The following is a 19,863-nucleotide window of genomic DNA, read 5'->3' as shown; positions in this document are numbered from 1 at the left end:
GCTCCAAGGGGAACGGCGTGGTTAGGATCCTGCAAGCCTTTGGTCACCACATTTTCATCAATCGATCAATACATAACCTTGTTTTATGTGTGTTTCTGCTTAAAGGCACCCTACTTTATATATGTATTTAATCCAAGGAACTCAGGGCTAACAGCATGGAACTCACTCCCGGGGGAATTTTCTCTGTAAAGCACCTCAGGGCCCTTCAGAACACCAGACGGCACTTGAGCATTCTGCTCGGGGACCATATTTAACAGCAAAATTACAAACCAAAAGCACAATCATGTAAAGAAAAGTGAATGAATCCCAGAAAATCCACTCACTTACAATATGAAGCTGGAAGGAGAAGGCAGAGCATGGCCTTCTTTGAGCTCAGCCAGAGAAGCATAGGCGTTAGACGACTCAATTTTTTTTGCCACTTTTTGCAAGTCCACAAATGATCTCAAAAGCACCCCAGGTATACATCTGGGTTACCAATAAATTTTAGCAAGGAGGCGAATTCACACATACAGAATCCACAAAGAATGAAGATCAATTAATTATGCTCTTTAAGTGTGTGGATTATCACTTGGTATATAGGAAGCTCTATGTAAGTTTGATATTTTTATCATCTTCTTCATTATTTTATGTTATTGAATGTCCTGAGGGCATTGGACACCTCTGAAAACTTTTAGGCAAGGGAAGTGAATGCAGACTTGTGTCCTGAAACGATCACGTGATCTCTGTGAGCAAAATGTAGAAGAAGACAGGAGTGGATGCAGAGACAGGAGCCTGTTGCAGTAACCCAGGCAGGAAAGCAGTTTCAGGGCCATGGCAGTGTGCACGCAGAAAGGCTGAGTTTAAGGGAGCTGGTGTCAGTGTCCGGAGGCGCCGGCATCCCCGCCTCCCTGCAGCAGCATTCCTGCATTCCTGAGTTGGCCTCCTTCCCCTGGAATGTGCTCTGGAAGTCCACCGGCACCAATGGCTGCTCACCTTCGCTCACAAGCCTTTCTAACCTCCCCAAGGTTAGTCAGGCACTCCTCGCCTTATGTAACATTCCATGTGACATTTCCATGTAACACCATATTAATCATCTTTTTCTGTATCCGTCTCCCTTGGTGGACCATAAACTCCTTCTAGATCCCTGGAGTCAAGTTGAGTACTTGGCACACAACAAATGCTCAAGAAATATTTGTTTGCATGAATAGGTGGTGATGATGCATTCAACAGACAAGAGAGCTCTTCTGCCTCTTCCTGTCATAGTAACTGGCAGACTGTCTTGCCTCCAGTAGGTACTCAGAGACCCTTACTCAGTCTTTGCAAGTAAGAACCTTTTTTTTTAAAGATTTTATATATTTATCTTCGGAGGGGAAGGGAAGGAGAGAAGGAGAGAAACATCAATGTATGGTTGCCTCTAGTGAGTCCCCTGCCAGGAACTGGCCTGCAACACAGGCATGTGCCCTGACTGGGAATTGAACCCCGATCGTGTGGTTTGCAGGCCCGTGCTCAATCCACTGAGCTACACCAGCCAGGGCAAGAAACTTGTTTTTACTGTAATTCAAGGAAGCTTTGGGATCCTAATTCCATACACAGAAGGCCATCTACAAATATGGGACAATCTGTTCTTTCTCGTCCTCTAATTTATGCTTCCAGCTTTGAGACCTCTTTTGTAAAATGAAGTGATTAGGTATGATGTTCTCTAAGATTCTTTGTTGCTTGGGCACCCTAGGATTCTGGGAATTTCCCAGAATGCTCGTTCATTCCAAGCATCTAACTATGAGCTGTGCTTGCTTCTAAAGCTGTCATTATCTGGAGCCTTCTAAGGCTGTGTTGTATAAACTTTTCTCCACATCATCTCCTGCAAAACTTCCTTAATGTTCCAGGACTTAAGTGTTTCTAAATGCTTCAGGTTTCTTCCAGACTTTTCCAACTTCCTAGTAGGAAAACTGACCCACATTGGACACATGCCACAAACAGAGGGCATGTCCTGATTCCCATGGGGGTGCAGGGAGGGCTTGCTCAGACCATCGCCCACTTTTATTGAGTGCCTAAGAGTAACTAGCGCCCAGTGGCTCTATTCTTATAGATCATGACCATGAACATGAGAGCAGCCAGCGTTTATTAAGAACTCACTACTTACCAGGCACACTTTGCCAGGCCTATCACGTTTAAATCATGTGATCCTCCTAGGAACCCTGCACTATTCAGTGCTACTATCTTCCCCACCTGGGAGGGGGTTAGAAGCTTGGGAAGGAATCTAGGCTTATCCAAAGAAGTTAGACCTCACAGCAAACAGGCTCATTTTAGGTGGGAAAAGGAAGAGAGCTGGATGGAGGTGATGGAGGGGCTAAAGTCCCTTTCCCAGCCACCATGACCTGCCCTGTGCCAGGCACACAGCAAGCTGCACCACATACGTTAGACAATATTAGTTTTTTTGCAGAGTTCAAACTGTTGTGCGTTATTTGGTAACGTAGCCAGAAAGTCTAGCCAAGAAGAGGCACACCACCTCTCATACAGAGTAGAGTTATGTAGTCATTGGTATATGCAGGCATTGGAAGAGCCGTTACGGCAACACAAAGACAGTCAAGCCAGAAAGATGTTACCACCCAGGAGAGACGTAGAACCAGATGCTGGGGCAACAGTTGAAACTGCCCATGGATGGGCAGTTGAAACCCAGGTGAGGCGCTGTGGTTCTCAGCCCCTGGAGGGCGGGCCTGTTGGACATCCAGGCTGTGGCAAAGACGTGGCTGTGCCGTGAGGAACGGGATAGTTTCCAAAGCAAAGAGAACAGTGGGGGAGGGGAACCTCGCTATCTCCCATCTTCCCCTTCTAGTCTTCCACCAGCACCTGCCTTTGGTGGGACCTTTGCAGGTCCAGAGGGCAGCAGTCCCTTGACGTGGTGGGGCCTGGAGGTGCCGGGCGAGGGCGGGGAGGCAGGGGCAGAGCTCAGCGCAGATGGCCATGGATGGGCAGTGACCACTTTGTTCCCGCTCTTCCCCAGCTGCGAAACAGTTCAGGTTGGTCGAATTAATTCTGGATTATTCGACACTTGGTCTGTTTTAACTTTTCCCCAGACAGAAGAATACAAGACTGAACATAAATCACAAAGGTTTGAAAGCAAATTCTATAAAACGGACACAGTTTTTAGCAATGTAAGAGGATTGTAAAACTGTGCCAGCTGGGGATGGGATCAGCAACAGGGACTACACATGTTCACTTCTGATCAGAATAATGTTCTAACCAAATGGTCGTGTCGGCCAGCTTGCTTTGGGCCATATCTTTTGTCACCCAAAGGGGCCAGTGTGATGGTAGGTAGCTCCCTCACTGTTGTCCAGAACTCCTAAGCCAACCAGGGTTCTTAGGATGTGAGCCCCGCCTGTACCACCTTTTAGGAAAGCTCCCCCAGACAGGCCCGACTGCCCTGCCTTCTCTGTAGCAGTGCGAGTGTGGCCCCAGGCTGCCCCATCGGCACTGCTGGGAGCTGGCTAGAAACGCACGCACGCAGGTCATCCGCCTGCTTAGACTCAGGTGGATTCCCTACGGACCCTGTGCCCTCTCCTCCCCTGTGTGTCCAGCAGGACCCCTACCTTGTCTGTCTGTCTGTCTCTCTCTCTCTCTCTCTCTCTCTCTCTCTCTCTCACACACACACACACACACACACACACCAGTCTTTATTCACTAGTGGGTCACCTCTGGTCTACTTCAGACAGACCTCACTCCCAGAAACTCCAGTGCACAGAAGAGGGACATGGCTGCTCCAACTCTTCCCCTGAAACATCTCCCACCGAGAGCACGGGAGAGCCCGAGGGGACCAGCGAGGCATCTAGGGGGCCCACCACCAGCTACCAGCAGAGCGGGACGAGTTCTGTATGCCTTCTGTTTAATTCTAGTAACTCATGCAAATTCAACCTGTTCAAACACAATATTGTGAAGTTATTTTAAATAAAAATCATGGGCTTCCTCTCCCAGAACCTTCAAATTGGGCCATATTTATTTTGTGGCTTATCTTTGCCTCCTAGTTCACGCCCATAGACTTCATCTGGAAGATGGAGCCCCAAGACCAGCTCACACTACGTGTAGCCCATGGGTGGGATCCGGGGCAGGGGAACTGGACCCTTGCACGCCCCCCAGGCTCCTTCCTCCCTTGTTCTCTTCCACAGAAGTATTTTCCAGACACACAGGTGGGAGAGGGAAACCCAACTTTCCCATTGGGGGTTGGATGAGCAGTCACTGTGTCAGAAGTGGCCCGTGTAGAATTCAGCGGTCTGGCCAAGCTATTGAATCAGCTCCTGCGGCTGTTAAGGTGACACTAAGTGTGTAAAATTTTTACCACATCCCTCACTCACTAACTTTGCCGCGTGGCCAAACACCTACAGTATTTGTGCCTTAATTCTCCTGTTTCTGAGACCTTTCCCCTAGCAAGTCCCTTTCTTAAAATTAGCTTAAATAACCACTCTGTACTGCCATCTGGTGATAAAAAGATAAAACCACACCTATGAAATTCTGTCAGCATTTCGAAAGAGAATCCAGTTTTCTTTTGCAAAAGCTCCTGGATCATAAGCTGCTGTTTATTGTGTAAGCCAATGGACTCCGAAAACAACAGAACCTACAAAGACAGATTCCATTAATACAATATGAAACATTATGTAATGTCCATAACTATATAAATGTTGCATAATTGCATATTATATAATCTGGAAAACAATAGCAACAGTGCTAATATTAACCAAACTGTACCACTTTGTAACATTTATATTCATTTATCTATCTATAGAATACTGGTTTTCATTTAAAAGGGCTATTGTAAAGTTGAACGAATACCTGAAAGTCCTTAAAACAGTACTTGATAAACACTAAACACTCAAATGTTGACTACTTATAACAAGTATTGGTCAGTACTGAGAGGATGCCATACATCATGGTAAATGCCTTACATACTTTTATCTCATTTAATTTTCCAAGTCGTCCTGAAGAACAGGAGCTGGTTCCATTCTGCAGATTAGACAACCAATGCTCTCAGAGGCTGCGGAATGTGCCCAGAGGCCGCGAAGCTCACAAATGGTGAGGGTGGAACTGGAGCCCCCACCCTAAGTTGTTATTTAACTGCTCCATGGGACCTCGGAGGGGGTGGGATGAATCTTCTCAAATGTTTATATAAATTCCATCCCAGCCACACACTTACCCACATGCACACACACATGCACACACTCCATGACTCACTCAGGAAGCCACTGGGATGCCATTCACTGTTTCCCCAGAAACCAGCCCCGTGCCTGGTATGTGCCAGGGGCATTCATTGGACAGTTGTGGAGTCAGTGAAAACACTGCATAACAACTGTGCCTGTTTGCAAAACATCTGTCTTAAGAAGCATGGACTAAGTACTACATCAGAAAAAAAGGGAAAAATGGTACCAGGCCTGGAAAGGGCCATATGGAATGTTTTCAAGATGCATCGACAGGACTGTGAGATCCTGGTATAAGGCCCCAGGAAGAAAAGAGGAGCGACACGTTTTCACTGTTGTTCGGAAGGTCCTGTTTCCCCCTCAGCACAGACCGCCAGGATCCTGTGAGCCTAGCAGTGAGAAAGTCCTGGGGCCAGGACCCGGCTTGCTCTGCAGAGTTGATGCCATGGAAGGCCACGATGCAGACAGACAGACAGCCTCCCGGTGAGCAGCGCCAGCGGGGAAGGGCCAGCAAGGCAGCACTTCACGTGGTGCCGTCAGAGTGGGGCCCGGGCAACCTTTCACTGAGAAACCCCAATCTACCCTGACATCCTCAGAGACCAATTCTTTTTGCTCCTAAAAACGGACTCTCTTTGCTGCTAAAAACTGGCATGGCTTCCTGTTAAAACATACCAGGAGGCCAAGGGCTGCCAGGCGGTGCTCTGGGACCCTCTGGGAGACCTCTCATCCGGGAGCCTGCACCTGCCCCAGCCCATTACAGTGGAGAAGGGGGTCCTGCAGACATTCCTCCACCATGGGCCCCCCCGATCTGAGTCCTCACCCCTCCCAGGACAGCGCTGTGACGCACACTCTCACCCCAGCTCAGGGCTCCAGGGTGCTAGGCGCCCTTCTTCCTGGTGAAGAGGGGAGCACGTGTCTAGCAGAGACCTGCAGGCAGCAGGGAATGAGACTGAGACCTTAGGGCCTGAAGGCAGGAATTGGGACTGTGGGTGGGGTGAGTGTGGGCTTGACCCGAAACACACCCTAACGGCAAGGCCATAGGGTAGTTGACAAACCGCTGATCGGGGCTGCCTGCCCATGAAAGGGTCATGCCGGTGCCCACCTGGCAGGGGAGATCTCGGGGCTCAGTGAGGGAGCCGTGTGCTCCGATGTCGTGGCCTCATTTGGCAGAAACGGAGGAAAAAGAGACTCAGCTGCTTTCCCACATCTCAGGGGCCAGTGACGGAGCCATTGCTGGGACAACTGGGCACAGACGTTGCCCAGCCAGGTTCCCCAAACGCCCCATAACAGTATCAGTTTAGGGCACAAACCTCCCCCAGGTGACTAGGACCCTCATTTCAGCAGTTGTTTTCCCCAGCATGTCACAGAAAATGCAGGTTCTGTTGGTTGTTAATAGTCTCTTATGAAAAAAGTTCTGTGGTCAGGTAATTTCAAAGATTTCTAGGTTCAACCAAGTGAAACAGTTCCTTTCGATAACTGTGAATGTGCTCATCCTTACTCTCTGCTGTTCCCAAAGCTATTTGAGCAAGGACCCCCTTTTTTAGGAGAGTACTTACCAACACACCTCTCTGCACACAAGGATCCCAGGACACCCAGTTCAAGAGGACGCTAACACCCACCTCACAGTACCTCGGCTATTGGGAAGGCATAAAATGTGCTGTTAGATGGGGCTGAGAAAAAAGGTCTTCATAGAGTCTTCGGGTTTTCCAAAATCAGTGAAGCTCAGCCTCTTTAGGAAAAGAAAAAGGGAACACACCAGAAAAAAAATGTGTCCCAGAGCGTTTTCAAAGCCTGCCCAGGAAGGAGGAAATGGCGTGAGGAAATAGACTGGATACTCAGGAGTTATCTCCTTGTCCTTGTCCAACGGCAGACTCAGTGCAGTCTTTAGCCTCCTGTATAAAGCACCTGGGAGCCGTTTTCATTCATCCCTCTTCAGTCCAGGAGCTCAGCACCGGGAGGCAACTCACCTAAATACTTGTCGGCTTCACCTGTGGGGGGGGCTCCACCCGCAGGGCCCCCCCCCCAGCCGACATGGATGAGAATAAGTCTACCAAGAGATGATCTGCTTGGGGAGGAAAGGTGACCAATCTCTCAAAGGAGAAGGTCCAAGAGCCTTTTCCTCAATGGGTTTTCATTGGGTTCATTTTGCACAGGAATACAGGTCAAGCTCATGAATCATTATCAGACAGTAAGGATCAAACAATAGATATCATACAAAGAACTCTGAGGACCTATTCTGAGTCAGGGTCTGTTAGCTAAAGGGCTACAAAAATTTGGGAAACAAACTCATTTCCTGTTTGGACCTTTATCATGTAATTGAGAGCATTCTTAACAAAGCAGGTTTCACAGGATTTTAGGTATTCTTTCTCAGGCTTGATCTCCCGGGGAGCCCACCCTTTCCAGCACAGGGCTGCACCCCCTCTGTCATTGTTTCAGACTTAAGTCAGGCAAGGGAAGTAAGGCAGCCCAGATATTAGGAGACTTCTCACAGACAGAATGAGGACTCAGGCTATGTCAAAGCCAAGCGGTGAGGGTCTATTACCCCCTTTCCCCATAGTCCCCCAAGTCCTTCCCTGGGGCCTCCACGTAATTGTGCCTGTCTTAGGTCATTCCCCTCTTGGGGAATCTTACCCGTCATTGGCTAAGCAACCAAGCATTGGGAGCCAGTTATGGATGAAGTAGAAGGAGCAGAAGCAGCGCTCCTGCCAGGGAGATAAGCTTTGTCTCCTGAGAGGCTTACAGTCCAAAGGTCGCTCACTAAACCTTAGCCATGGAGGGGTTACAGCCCCTGAAACCAGGCAGGGTGGCTCTCAACACACCTGCCCACCAGGTTACATGAGTTCCCTGCTGTTTTTTTATAAACATCAGCAAGTTGGTTTTTCAAAATGGAGCTGTAACTTTAAATGTTTAATTTTATTATGTCTCTCTTCCAAGGACTTCATCTCTGATAAACTCCAACCATCTCCCAGCAGCTGCTTTAAAAGCTCCGTGACCAGAGCCCCCGAAACAGAGCATCCTTTGCTCTGGCGCTGGACCCCGGAGGCTTCGCTCTTCCCCAAACGGGGAAGGAGGAACCCAGGTCCCTCCCCTCTCCCGCAGCTCCTGCCCTTGGCTTTTCCTTTCAGACCACAGGGTAGTGAGGGATTTGATCATGGAAGAGGGGAAACCCTCTGTGGGAACTTCTTAAATCTCACATATGCCCCTCACTTCTTCGGCACCAGTCACTTAGCACCAGTCACTCCTTTGTTTGAATAACAGTGTGAGGTGTTCTGAGTGGGCAGCCCTGGGGCTGGCTCAGGCCTTGCCAGGGAGGAGCTCACATTCACGGGCCAGCAGATAGCAAATCTGCCGCAGCACCTGACCGTGAGGCCCTCTCTAAGACAGGGCGGTGGGCAGGACGGGACTGTGCGTGCGTGGGACTGCCTGTCGGACAGAGGCCTTCAGTAAATACTCAGGGTGACGGCTAAATGCACAAAGCTCAGTGGGATTTTGACCAGTTCCTGCACACTTCTTCTTTCTTTTACTTTCTAATTTTGACATTATTTCAGACTTACAGGAAAGTTGCAAGAAAAATACAAAGAATCCCCATATACCTTGAGTTTGAGAATCTCTCTTTTAAAAATAATATTTCATATTTCATAGCCTAATTAAGTATAATGGAAATAACGTATAAATCTAAGAAAGTGTTTATCTAGAATATGAATAATTTCAAGCAAGCCGGTAGGTTTTTGCTACTACTTTTTCATTTGACATGTTTTTTCTATTGTCTTAGTTGTATTAAAGTTTTATTTTTAACTGTCACATTTATGGTTTATTTTATATAAATTTTATACTAAAATGACTTTTTATTATAAAAATATAATGCCCTCTACCCCGAGTCCCCAAATGTTAATGTTTACCACTTCGGGTTTATTCTCTTTCTCTAAATGCACACACACACACTCACACACAGTTTTTTTCCTAAATCATGTTAATAAGTTACAGATTCTATGCTCTTTACTCTTAAATACTCCACTGTGTATTTCCTAAGAACAAGGGCATTTTAATATATAGCCCCCAGAGCAATGGTTAAAATTAGAAAATGAACATTGATCTAATACTATTACCTAATCTGCAAAGCTAGCCCTTTGCTTTTGGGCGAAGCCTTTTCCTATGTTCCCCTCACTTCTTGATGAATAGTCAGTCAGTCACTTTCTCCACCTGGTTGGCAAACTCCTGGTTCTCCCCCGTCTTGCTCCTTCTTCTCACCGCCAGCCTCTCCCCCTTATGAAACAGGATTTTCCCAGCAAGGAGACTGACTAGTAACTGAATGGACACTGCTGTGTCCATCCTCAAACAGGCGGCTGTTTAATTTCAACACCAAACCCAGGGCAGAGCCAACCCCCAACACAAAACCCCAGGCAGTGGCCAGGCGCAGGCAGTAATGGACACCCCACCCTAATGGTATTTGCTTTTCCCCTGTGTAAACGAGGTGATGGTTGTAAAGGATATTTGCCCTTTGCTTTGCGGTTGCTTTTTTGTACTCCAAAGAGAAAGCACATTCTGACTGTGCTCAGTAATAAAGGGCACCTGACAACCGATTTCTCACCTTTAAGCTGGCTGTTGTCAAAGTGAGCAGGACAGAGAAAGCAGGTAGGTGGCCCGTCTTAAACTCAGTCTTACTCCACAAGAATGTGTATTCTTCCTAAGTCCATGTCTCACCCTGGACAAGGAGTATTTCCTTTTTGCACCCACCAATGGGAGAACGTCTCCCTACAAGCAGGATGTAGGTGTGGGAGTGACATATGGAAAGAGAAAAAAATGAATTGGATATTCAGAATCATCAAATAAGGAAGAATAATTGTAGATCTGGGCAGGCAGGGGTTGGCCGAAATTGTTTAGCCCCCACCCTTTCCATCAGCAGTCACACCACCTTGGACACTAGCGCTGGTCTCGTGGAGAGAAGGAATGTCGCTGGGGAAGGCAAACACCGGGCGAGGTGAGAGAGGACAGGACCTCTGCCCAGGCAGAGGCTATGACCACGGGCCAGGGACAGGCACAGAGCATGGTGCTCAGGTATGGGCCCAGCTCTGTGGGAACCCCACGTGGTGTGCCCTAAAGGGAGGCAGTGGATGGGGGGTGGGGGCTGGAAACTTGATCCTGCCCGGGGACAACCGTGAAAACATCCTTCACAATTACATGGCTTTGAAGAAAAATACAGATCCTGTGGTTTTCCTGGGGCAGAGGGAGGGAACTCTAAAAGCCACAGGTGACGTGTAAATTCTGTAAGAAACAGGAAGTGGTGGCTGTTAAACCTCAGCAGTCATTGCATCTTGGGTGCATGTTGCTTATGTGGCCACAGCAGCAGAGGGAGGGGACAGATCCAGTCTGGCCAGGCTTCCCCAGGGTTGACTTAGCCTCTGCATCACAGGCAACACAAGGTGTCACTCCAGGTGTGCCCGTCTTCCTTCCTTCCTTTCAGAAGGAAACCGTCCCTCCGTGTAACTCTTCGACTCACCATCCCAAAGTTGGCCGACCTGGTATCTTTCAATGATTGATGGTTTACATTTGTTCCAGTTATGTTTCATCGCCCACATCACACCCTCTCTCAAACACTTAAAAGCCTTTTTTTTTCTGGGTGTAGGGGGGCGTCCTCCCAGCTGATTGTGTTATTTTGTTTTTTGATAGAGTCCTGGGTAAGCAGAGGTGCTGCCAGTGTGGCAGGGGTCAGGGTTGGAGAGCAGGTGTAGAGGGAACGCAGGCAGGAGGGGAGGAGGGAATGGAGGGAAGGAGGTGCACGTGGTCGTTTCATCCTGTTTATCCAGCTGACTCGTGGATTATAAGCAGAAAATGGATGTAAATGGGGAGCAGAGGCTGGAAACACAGTCCTGGGTTTGGGAAATGGCCAATTTAATTGAGAGTGCTTTGAAGAAGGAGAGAAATGTGCACACACATTGCAGGCTAAACCCCAGTGACTTCTGTCTGTGGATCTTGTGTCACACTTGAGGTCCGAGTCTTCCAACTGGTGCCACAGTTGGTGGAAACACACCATTTGGCCCATATGCCAGAATAAGTATCTCTTGGTATTTATTGCATTATTAATGCTCTCGTTTGTACGCGTTGGTCATGCAAGTAGACCACATCTTTTTCAAGTGCAAGGCCACAGTCTTTTTAAGCATGCCGTATCCAAACAAGGCTGAGTAATAGGTATATGCTTAGTATGAATACTAACTCATATAATCCCCAACAACACCATGTGTGGGTATATCATTATCCCCATTTAAAGATGAAATAGCTGAGGCCCAAAGTCACATAACCAGGAAGAGGCAGAGCTGGGCTCTGAACGAGATAATCCAGGCAAATCTTCCCACCTCAGATCAGTAATCACATCTGCAGAGATTTTCTTTTTTCTTTTCTTTGTTTCTGGTCGTATGAGGTAGCACTCACAAGTTGCAAGGATGAGGTTGTGGATATCTTTTGGGGATGGGCTTTTTTCACCCCTGAGTGAGAGGTTATTTGTGGATTTAATTTATCTATGTAAACCTAGTCTCCTATAACCAACCAACTGGTCCACACTTCTCGGAAAACACCAGGCATTTTCTCGGTGGGTAAAGGCTTATGAAGCAGCATCCTGGGAAATTCATCCATGACTGAAAGACGGGAAGAGAGAGAGCCGGGCAGGCGGTGACCCAGCCAATGTGGAGACAGAGGGAGGGACTGGGGTTTTCTGTTCTTTGATTGGTTTGTCTTTTCAAAGGTCATAGATATTAGAGATGGAGAGTGACTTAAAGGTTTTTCCACGCTTATTTTTAGAATTTTCAAAGGAAAGACCAGAACAATATGGTCAACTTTACATGAAGAGAGGGTTTTATTCAGAGGCCAATTTGAGGGGGGGTGGCAGGGGGGGAATGCGACCTTGGGAAAGGGCGGGAGACGGTGGGCTGCTGAGAAATGAAAGAGGCGCAGACCTGAGTCCGTCTGCCACCTGGAAGCCCCAGAGGCCGTGTCCTTGAACTGCATGAGAGTGGAGTCTGTGAATTACAGCCAGAACCGTCTCTGGGACGGGAAAGGGAGAGCAGGAGCAGGTTGGTCCAGGTGAAGGTCATGCTGAGGACTCTGGCCGTCACCCCCTCGGGTCTCCAACATGGACCACACGGAGCAGCTGCCATACACTGATGTCCTTAAATACTTGAGTGGCCAATCCCCTGACAAGGACATCCTCCTCTCTCTCATCCTTTTGCTCCTGGGTGCCCTGAAGGCGGCCCTGGGATAGAAAACACAAGGGCCCTTTCCAGCCCCACCCTTCTCTTACTGACATTCTTCAACCCATGTTTGTGCCGCTGCAAAATGGAGGAGACAGTCAAAACTCCCAGCACTGGGGGAGAGTCTGACACACAGACAAGAGTCAGTGAGTGTGTGAGAGCTCTGAACCGGCGATTGTCGACACCGAAAGGCATTCTTGTGCCTCCCTGGCCCGCATGTTATCTTTCTGCCGAAAACCTGGGACGCCACTAACTTGTGAGTAGCTGGGAAAGAAAAAGCAAACTTCATTTATATCAAAGCGTCATTCACTGTGTTTTCTCCTTTTCTGTGTTTCCTTTTCCCAGATGGTAACAGAAGATAATCCAGATGGGGTGCAGGTGCTGTAAAATGATACACAGGTAACGTTGAGAAGAAACGCAGCTCACTCGAGTGGAGAAATTCACGGCTCCCACAGAGGCGTTTCTCCTGCTCGGAGCGGGCCTGCACGGCCAAGGAATTAAGAATTTGGAACTGTACTGATATCATTTAAGGGGACAAGTGGCCTAGAGTTTCAAACTGTTTGGGTTTTTTGCTTCCTCCTCAGAGATATTGGGAACCCCATCATTCTCTGCAACTGAACTTGGTTGGAGCTGAATGTACGTTTCTCCAGAGAGTTCAAGTGCAGAGGAAAGCTCGGGTTTGAGAGGATGCTGGACACAGCATCGCTAGAAATGAATTGCCCCGATCACGTTTGTGCTCCCAGTGTTTTCCAGATTCTGTTCCAGGATAAAGACAATAGAACAGAATTCTCCATAAAATAAAGGGAATATTAACTGATGATTTTGCTTCCTTAACAAATATATTATTATAGTTCTATTTCATACCTTTATACATGTACATATGTATTTTTATCCATATCTATGCACACATACACACACGTGCAGGTTTTACTCCACTGTAATCAGAATGGGATGTTAGACTTTACAAAAAACATTTATAAGTGCCTTTCATGCCAGTCCAGACTTTATATTTATCCTTTTGATGAGTGTATAATATCCCATCGAGGGGGTATACCATCAGTACTTACTGGTTATTTGCCTGTGTTTGGACATTTATTTTCTTTTCTTTGGGGGGGGGGGTTTGTTTTCAAATTTTATGAACGGCTTTGTTCCGTGTCATCTTCCCACCCACTTTCGGATCTCCTCCTAAGACCTAGTTCCAGTGGTGGGACATTTTTACACCAACTGTGTCTATTTGATTCAGACACACATAGAGGCTTAAATGAGTAATCATGGAAATTAACAGGAAGAGAAGAAATCGTTAATAGTAGAAATTAGCGATTAATAGTTATAAATGAATAAACCTAATGATGAGCCTGACTGATCTTCATTATTCTCACCCCAGCTATCTCTTCGACCCAGTCCAAGTGCCCTCGCCTAGCTACGTCAACGAAGTGAACAGCTGCAAGTTTGATGAAGAGGACACGGTTAAATTAAAAGGCAAACAGAGTGTTGAAGTCCAGGTGCATAAAAATGACCTTCAGGGTGAGGGCTTGAGGGGGACTGTGAGCAGAAGCAGAACAGCTGGTCCGCAGGAGCCCTGCTGGCCTCTCCAGGGGCCGCACCCTCAAGGGGACGGAGGAGGGGGACACTGTGCGGAGAAGACTGGCAGCACCATCAATGGCATTGGGCCCACCGTGGTCCTGCAGCCCCCCGGGGAGCCTGGGCCCCAGCAGGGTGGCACAGGTTCCTGGGCAGGTAGGAAGAGCCGCGAGTACCCGACTCCACCCTTCCTCCAGGGAGAGGACACGGGGGAAACAGACTGGGCGCTGCAGTCCTCGGAGGAGACCCCAGTCAGCGGACGTGGAGGCTCCAGGGTCCCTTCTAAGGCAGAACGTCCTGTTGTGGGAGTACGAGAGCACGTCCTCCAGATACCAGCCCCAGACTACCCCCAGGGTTGGGGCTCCGCTGGAGGCAAGGCGCATCTCCAGGAAAAAGACCTTTTCATGAGCCACCCTGAGGAGGAGCCTCTGGAGGAAACGTGCTCCGCCGGGGCGGGGTGGGGTTTGAACACGCCCTCCTCTGTGAAGAGGAGCTGGGATTCGCTAAATGAGGCTGCGGGGGCAGGAGTCTTGGGCTTCTGCTTTAAAGAAGAGGCTCCCGCTCTGGCTGTTCCCTTGGCCCATCCGACAAATGGGTGGGAGGGTGCCCCCGGTTGTGCTGGAGATGGGACTATGGGGATGGAGGATGAGGACGCTGCAGTGGCGGAAGCCCTGGCAGCTTTAGAAGCAGCTACCGCAGGAGAAGACTTGGACGAGGTGGATTAGGGTAGGGGCTGTGTGCGTGCAAACAAGCTAGGGTCACGAGGAGCTTCTCGGGATGCGATTGCCCGTAGACACGGAGCGGTATCCCTGCAGCGAGCGGTGCAGCCTCACCCATTGTTTACAGCCAGCATCTGTTCTGATGATTTGAGTTCCCGTGCTGCGTTCAGATCGAGAGCGGCCCTGTGCAGATGGCCCATCACTCGGGACAAAAGTCGGAGTGGGCCAGGGTGCCCGGGAACAGAAACGGCCTGTTCGCCACTCCCCAAAGCTCCCCACAAACATCTGGTGCAGATGCCCTGGAGAATGCTCCGAAATCCCAGCACTTCGTCCCAAGAGCGCAGACTCGCAGAACATTCTCTTTGTTGATTCTTTATCTTGCTTTTAAGAGCCAAACGTTGGACCCAACCTGGAGGAGGTAACTTCCCCACTGTAAGTGCCTGTTGTGTCCCCGCGCCAGAGCATGGCCCACGTTCAGGGACAATCAATCACCCAGGGAAGTAATAACTAACCAGTTGTTTGACAGCAGGTGATGCCCAGCAGCATTCAGGGTGGAGCTGAAGCCAGGAGTAAGCAAATGGTTAGTCATTAGCTGTGCTATTAAGACACCTTGACCTTATCTTTTTTACATTATTACTTTTTAATCTCCTTTGGGATTGGGGAGGCCAGTCAAAATAATTCATGTTTGTGTTTGAAGTTTATGAAATTTGGAACAGGGAAGGGATATACAGAGTGTTTGATGCCATTTGATGCCTGATTCTGATTAAAATATAACAACATAATGTGACTGCCTGTATTAACTCAATGGTGCTTCTGATATTCCCAGACTGACTGTCAGTGACCTTGGATGGTTTTGTTTTTTGGATTTTTTTTTAATTTAAAGAGCCAGACTTCTACATCACACTTGAGGAGGAGATCAGGTCGCTTTGAGGAGAATGACTGGCTCCCTGTCCTTGGGATCAAACCCTTGACAATGGGACTGCGTGGCCCTAAGGATAAACAGGCCATCTCTGGGTTCCAGCCTTCTAATTTGTAAAAACAGAGACAGCCATTCTGACATGAATCGATGGAGAATTTATAGGAGTGTCAAGACTATCTAGAAAAATATAAACACAGAAGATGCTTTAGTATGGCGTCTCGTAACCCATTCTGAAACCTGGTTGACCTTGGTTTGATTTCCAGCTTCGTCATATGACCTCGGGCAAGTAGTTGATTCCTTCCATTTTCCCACCTGTTAATTAAGAATAAGAACAATGTGTATTTGTAAAGAGTAAATGAGACTACACAAGTGTTGAGGACAAGGCCTGTTACATAGTAGGCACTCAGTAAAATAAGTCTCCTTAGTTTAAAAACACCCTTTAAATAAGTGTTTACATCCTCACAACTGAAGATGCTAATACTGTGAAGCATATATAATGTCACCAGGCATTTTAGTAATTATTCAACATAAAACATGATTTCTGAGCCTTCCAGCATCTTTAAGGATAACACCCTGAGAAATGCTTAACTGACATACATTACCCTGTGTTTGTCTGGTGAGAGGTCCCCTCTACATACAAGGCTACTCAGAACCATTAAAAGATAAACTGTTGGCATTATTAATTGCATTGGAGATGTGTTTGCTATTGTATTTGGTACACCAAATACTCAATATTTCAGAGCAGTTCCTTCAGTAATTTCCCAAGGGTATCTGCTGGGATTAGGTCCCAACTGCATGTGATAAATGGCTCATAAAAATAGATGTTTGCTTGCCTCTTATGTAGAAAAGTCTGGAGATTGCATTTTGGGCTGGTAGAGCATGCCATGGTATGAGTGACACATGGTCCTTCTATAATCTTGGCTTCCTTCTCAAGTTCACCATGTAGTTCATAGCAGCTGCTGGGGCTCCAGTCCTTACATTTGCTTTCCATGCAGGAAAAAGAATAAAGGGTCAGAAGACATCACTTCCTCTCTATTAAGGACCTCGAAGAAGTATAATTCAGCCCTTCCGCATACATTGGTCAATTGGTCAATATCTGGTCACATCTAGCTGCAAGAAAGGCTAAGAAAACTTACCTTTCTAGCTGTGTGCATGGCTTTCCAAATAAACTCAGGATTCAGTTACTGAGAAGGAGGAATGGGTGTCATGTTGTAAGGTGGGCAGCTTATAGTCTTTGAACATCAGGTCTTCACAACACAATAGCCTGTGAAAGAGCCAGTTTGCAAGAGGTTGAAATTATATTTATATTCAGTGTAACACAGAAGGGGTTTGAACCTTTGGTCCAGGGGTTAGGAGAACTGGACCCCACTAGTCCCCACTGATATCACCAAAACAGAAGGATTAAAGAAGGAAGTTCAGACAAGAGAGGGGTAAAGTGACCTCTTAGCACAGACAAATCTCCTCCCCTCGCCCAGAACCACTTCTGCATTTCCATACGCACGTCATTTCACATTGGAGGACTGCCGTGTTTCACCATGATTAACAACTCTCCCAAGTTCTAAAGGTTCTTTTTTGTGCAAAGAACTGCTTCAAACGGTAAACAGACGACCAAGAATTTCAAGTGTGTTTGTTTAAAGTGATCCTGGCCCCTTCTGTCTTTATCCCAATGTCCAGACTCCACCAAAGAATGTCAGAGGAAAGTCAAAATCTTGAGGTTGAAAAGAAACTCCACACCTAGTGCTGTCTACACAGTTGTCTAGCAGCTGCCTGAGCAACCCGCTCTGCCCAGTGCTTTCTTTCCAGAGCCTGCTGCCACCTCTTATCGGAAGACTGTGCCAACAATAGTGAGCCTGCCTAGAACATTCTGGAGAATTGGCAAGCTCAAATGCACCCTCAGCATAAGGCACTGGCTGTGGTTAGGAGTGGACATCACCCACAGTTCACGATCTTAGCAGATCGCATCGACGGGGTGTTTTCCAGGTCAAATCTTGATCTTAAGGCTTTTTTCTATACTACGTGTAGGTTTCTTGAGCTGAGAAGTTAGATTCCTTTTTTACTAGAGAAAGTTAAATTATTACAATAATATGAAAGTAAATCTTTCTCCCTGGTTTTCAAGGTAGATAGTAGCAAGTTGTTAGAACTGTCAGACCAGATCTGCAGAAGAATGAAGGGATTTGAGGTTTCTTAGTGTGCGCCTGTTTGTATATGCTCAGGAGTTGTGGGCCCCTCGCCTTTCCCTTTTCCTGCCTCACTGCCTTTGGTCTGAAGGGTAAGAGCCCCTGCCCTGGCCGGGTGGCTCAGTTTGTTGGAGTGACCTACCACACACAAAAGGTTGTAGGTTTGATTCCTGGTCAGGGCGTCTATGGGAGGTGACTGATCTCTCTCTCTCTCTCTCTCTCTCTCTCTCTCAAATCAATTTAAAAAAGCATATCCTCAGGTATGGATTTTAAAAAAGGGTAAGATTTTCTCTTCTCTTCCTTACTCTTCCTTGCTCTTCCATCAGTGTCTCCAAGCAGGAGGGGCTCCGGGAGGAATGCTTGAGGCAACAGATGCAAGTGCATGAGCAGAGAGCTCCTGACTGCCCACGTCTGTGTCTGCGTGCAGACACAGGCATGTGGCCTCCAGTCTTAGATTTGAACTTTACTTTTCCCCAAGGGGACTCCTATTTGCATAAGTCTTTATGATAAAAATGTGGAAGTTCTTCCTTTCTGTTTATTTTTGTCCCTCAAGAGCAAACCTCATTCATTGTGAAATCCTCTGTTTTAGAAGCAGGGATAATTCAACAGACAAGCTGAACTTGGTTCTTCATGGTAAATCCTCTGCCTGTTAGTTTATGGGGAAAGCTACTCCTTTATTTACTCACTTGGTAAGTTTCTCCAGCGCATCAGTTCCAGCAGACTTATGGAAACAGTCTGACTTTTTCAGGCTGCTTCAAGAAACAGTCGTTTAGACAAACCTATTAAAGGTGCTGATAACAGATGATCCTCACCCACACACTGAAGTCAGTTGCTTGGAGTTGACTATTAGCAATCTTTGTTTTGTTTTTCAACTTTTTATTGAATGTATTGGGGTTACATGGACTAATACACTGTACAGGCAGCAGGGGTACAGCTGTGGAACACGTCATCTGTACACTGTTGTTACACTGTCATGTATGTTCCCCACCCGGAGTGGTGTTTCCTTCCATCACCATTTGTCACACTTTCACTAGCAACTGTTCTTTTCTTTTTTTTTTTTCACTAAAGTGACTATAATAAGCAAGTGCCTTTGCCTAGATCCAGGGTGGTGGATGACAGAAGGGGGACTCAGTGTCACTTGTTGAGTGAAAGGACAAAAGCTCTTCACAGTATAATTGGGGAAACATCGGGTAACTAAGATTCTGAATACTAATGATGAGGCTGTGGTGTATTGTCATAAAGGCATAAATGCAAGCCTGCTAGAGCACAAGTCTATATAACTTTGAGAGAAATTGTGTTTATTATTCACGGTCCACATTCTCAAACTTCCTTGTTCCATTTGAACGAGGCTTTGACGGGCGGGGGAGGGGCGGCAGGGTACGAGGTCTGTAGACAGAGAATAGAAGTTGACCATCCAGTGAAGGTTTGGTCTCTATGATTAGACCATGTTACCTTGAGGGCCAATTTGAGACAGAAACCTTAAGAAAATTAAGGTTTGAGGCAAAGCAGTGGGAAGCTTTGCCGACCACGTTCGTTTTCCAGTCATCTTGAAATCAATCCTCAAAATCCTGGGAGAGAAAGAACAAGAGGACGTGTATTTGTGTGATGAGACACAGAAGTTGCTTTTCTCTTAGCTCCCGATGGTAGATTACCTCTGTAGTTACACTCGCATGCTCCATAAATATGTCATATACTTCATAGAGCAATAGTAAGATGAGACAATTAAGTATTAGAATTTTAACATTCTCTTTCCACATCCCTGGGTGTGGAACCTTTGGAAACCACTAATTTAGAAGCTCATATAGACTATCTGCAAAAGAGCCTTGTAAATAGACAAAATTAGGCTCACAGTTTTGACACACACAGTGTCCGGATGCGTGCGTGCGAGTGAGCCACACACTGAGAACACAAGCAAATGTGAAAATGCACACCCCAGTGCTGCTCATCTGTTGGCCCCCACCCCGCCCTTTGAGGCTGATTTTTAGGACACTGCCGCATTTTCTGTTTTTAAGCATTTTTGGAATAGTTAAAACTGGGGTAAAATATGACCAAGAGTCAGGGAAG

General features: G+C 47.2%; 1 protein-coding gene across 3 annotated transcripts in view; it reads left to right on the top strand.

Moving 5' to 3' along the window:
• PGCKA1 (PDCD10 and GCKIII kinases associated 1) overlaps positions 1-15,485 on the top strand; it is a 77,516-nt gene extending 62,031 nt beyond the window's left edge. For all 3 annotated transcript variants that reach the window (XM_037064355.1, XM_037064354.1, XM_037064356.1), the window contains exons 3-4: positions 12,749-12,802; positions 13,788-15,485. In XM_037064355.1, coding sequence (XP_036920250.1) covers positions 12,771-12,802; positions 13,788-14,709 — 954 coding nt within the window. In that variant the 5' untranslated portion in view covers positions 12,749-12,770 and the 3' untranslated portion in view covers positions 14,710-15,485. The remainder of the gene's footprint in view (positions 1-12,748; positions 12,803-13,787) is intronic.
• The last annotated feature ends 4,378 nt before the right edge of the window (positions 15,486-19,863 follow it).

This window comes from Sturnira hondurensis, unplaced genomic scaffold, assembly GCF_014824575.4.
Source record: "Sturnira hondurensis isolate 20B ecotype Veracruz unplaced genomic scaffold, ASM1482457v3 Scaffold0015056, whole genome shotgun sequence".
Lineage (NCBI taxonomy): Eukaryota > Metazoa > Chordata > Mammalia > Chiroptera > Phyllostomidae > Sturnira > Sturnira hondurensis.
Note: the sequence above shows the minus strand (reverse complement) of the source record. Positions and strands in the feature narration are given on the sequence as shown.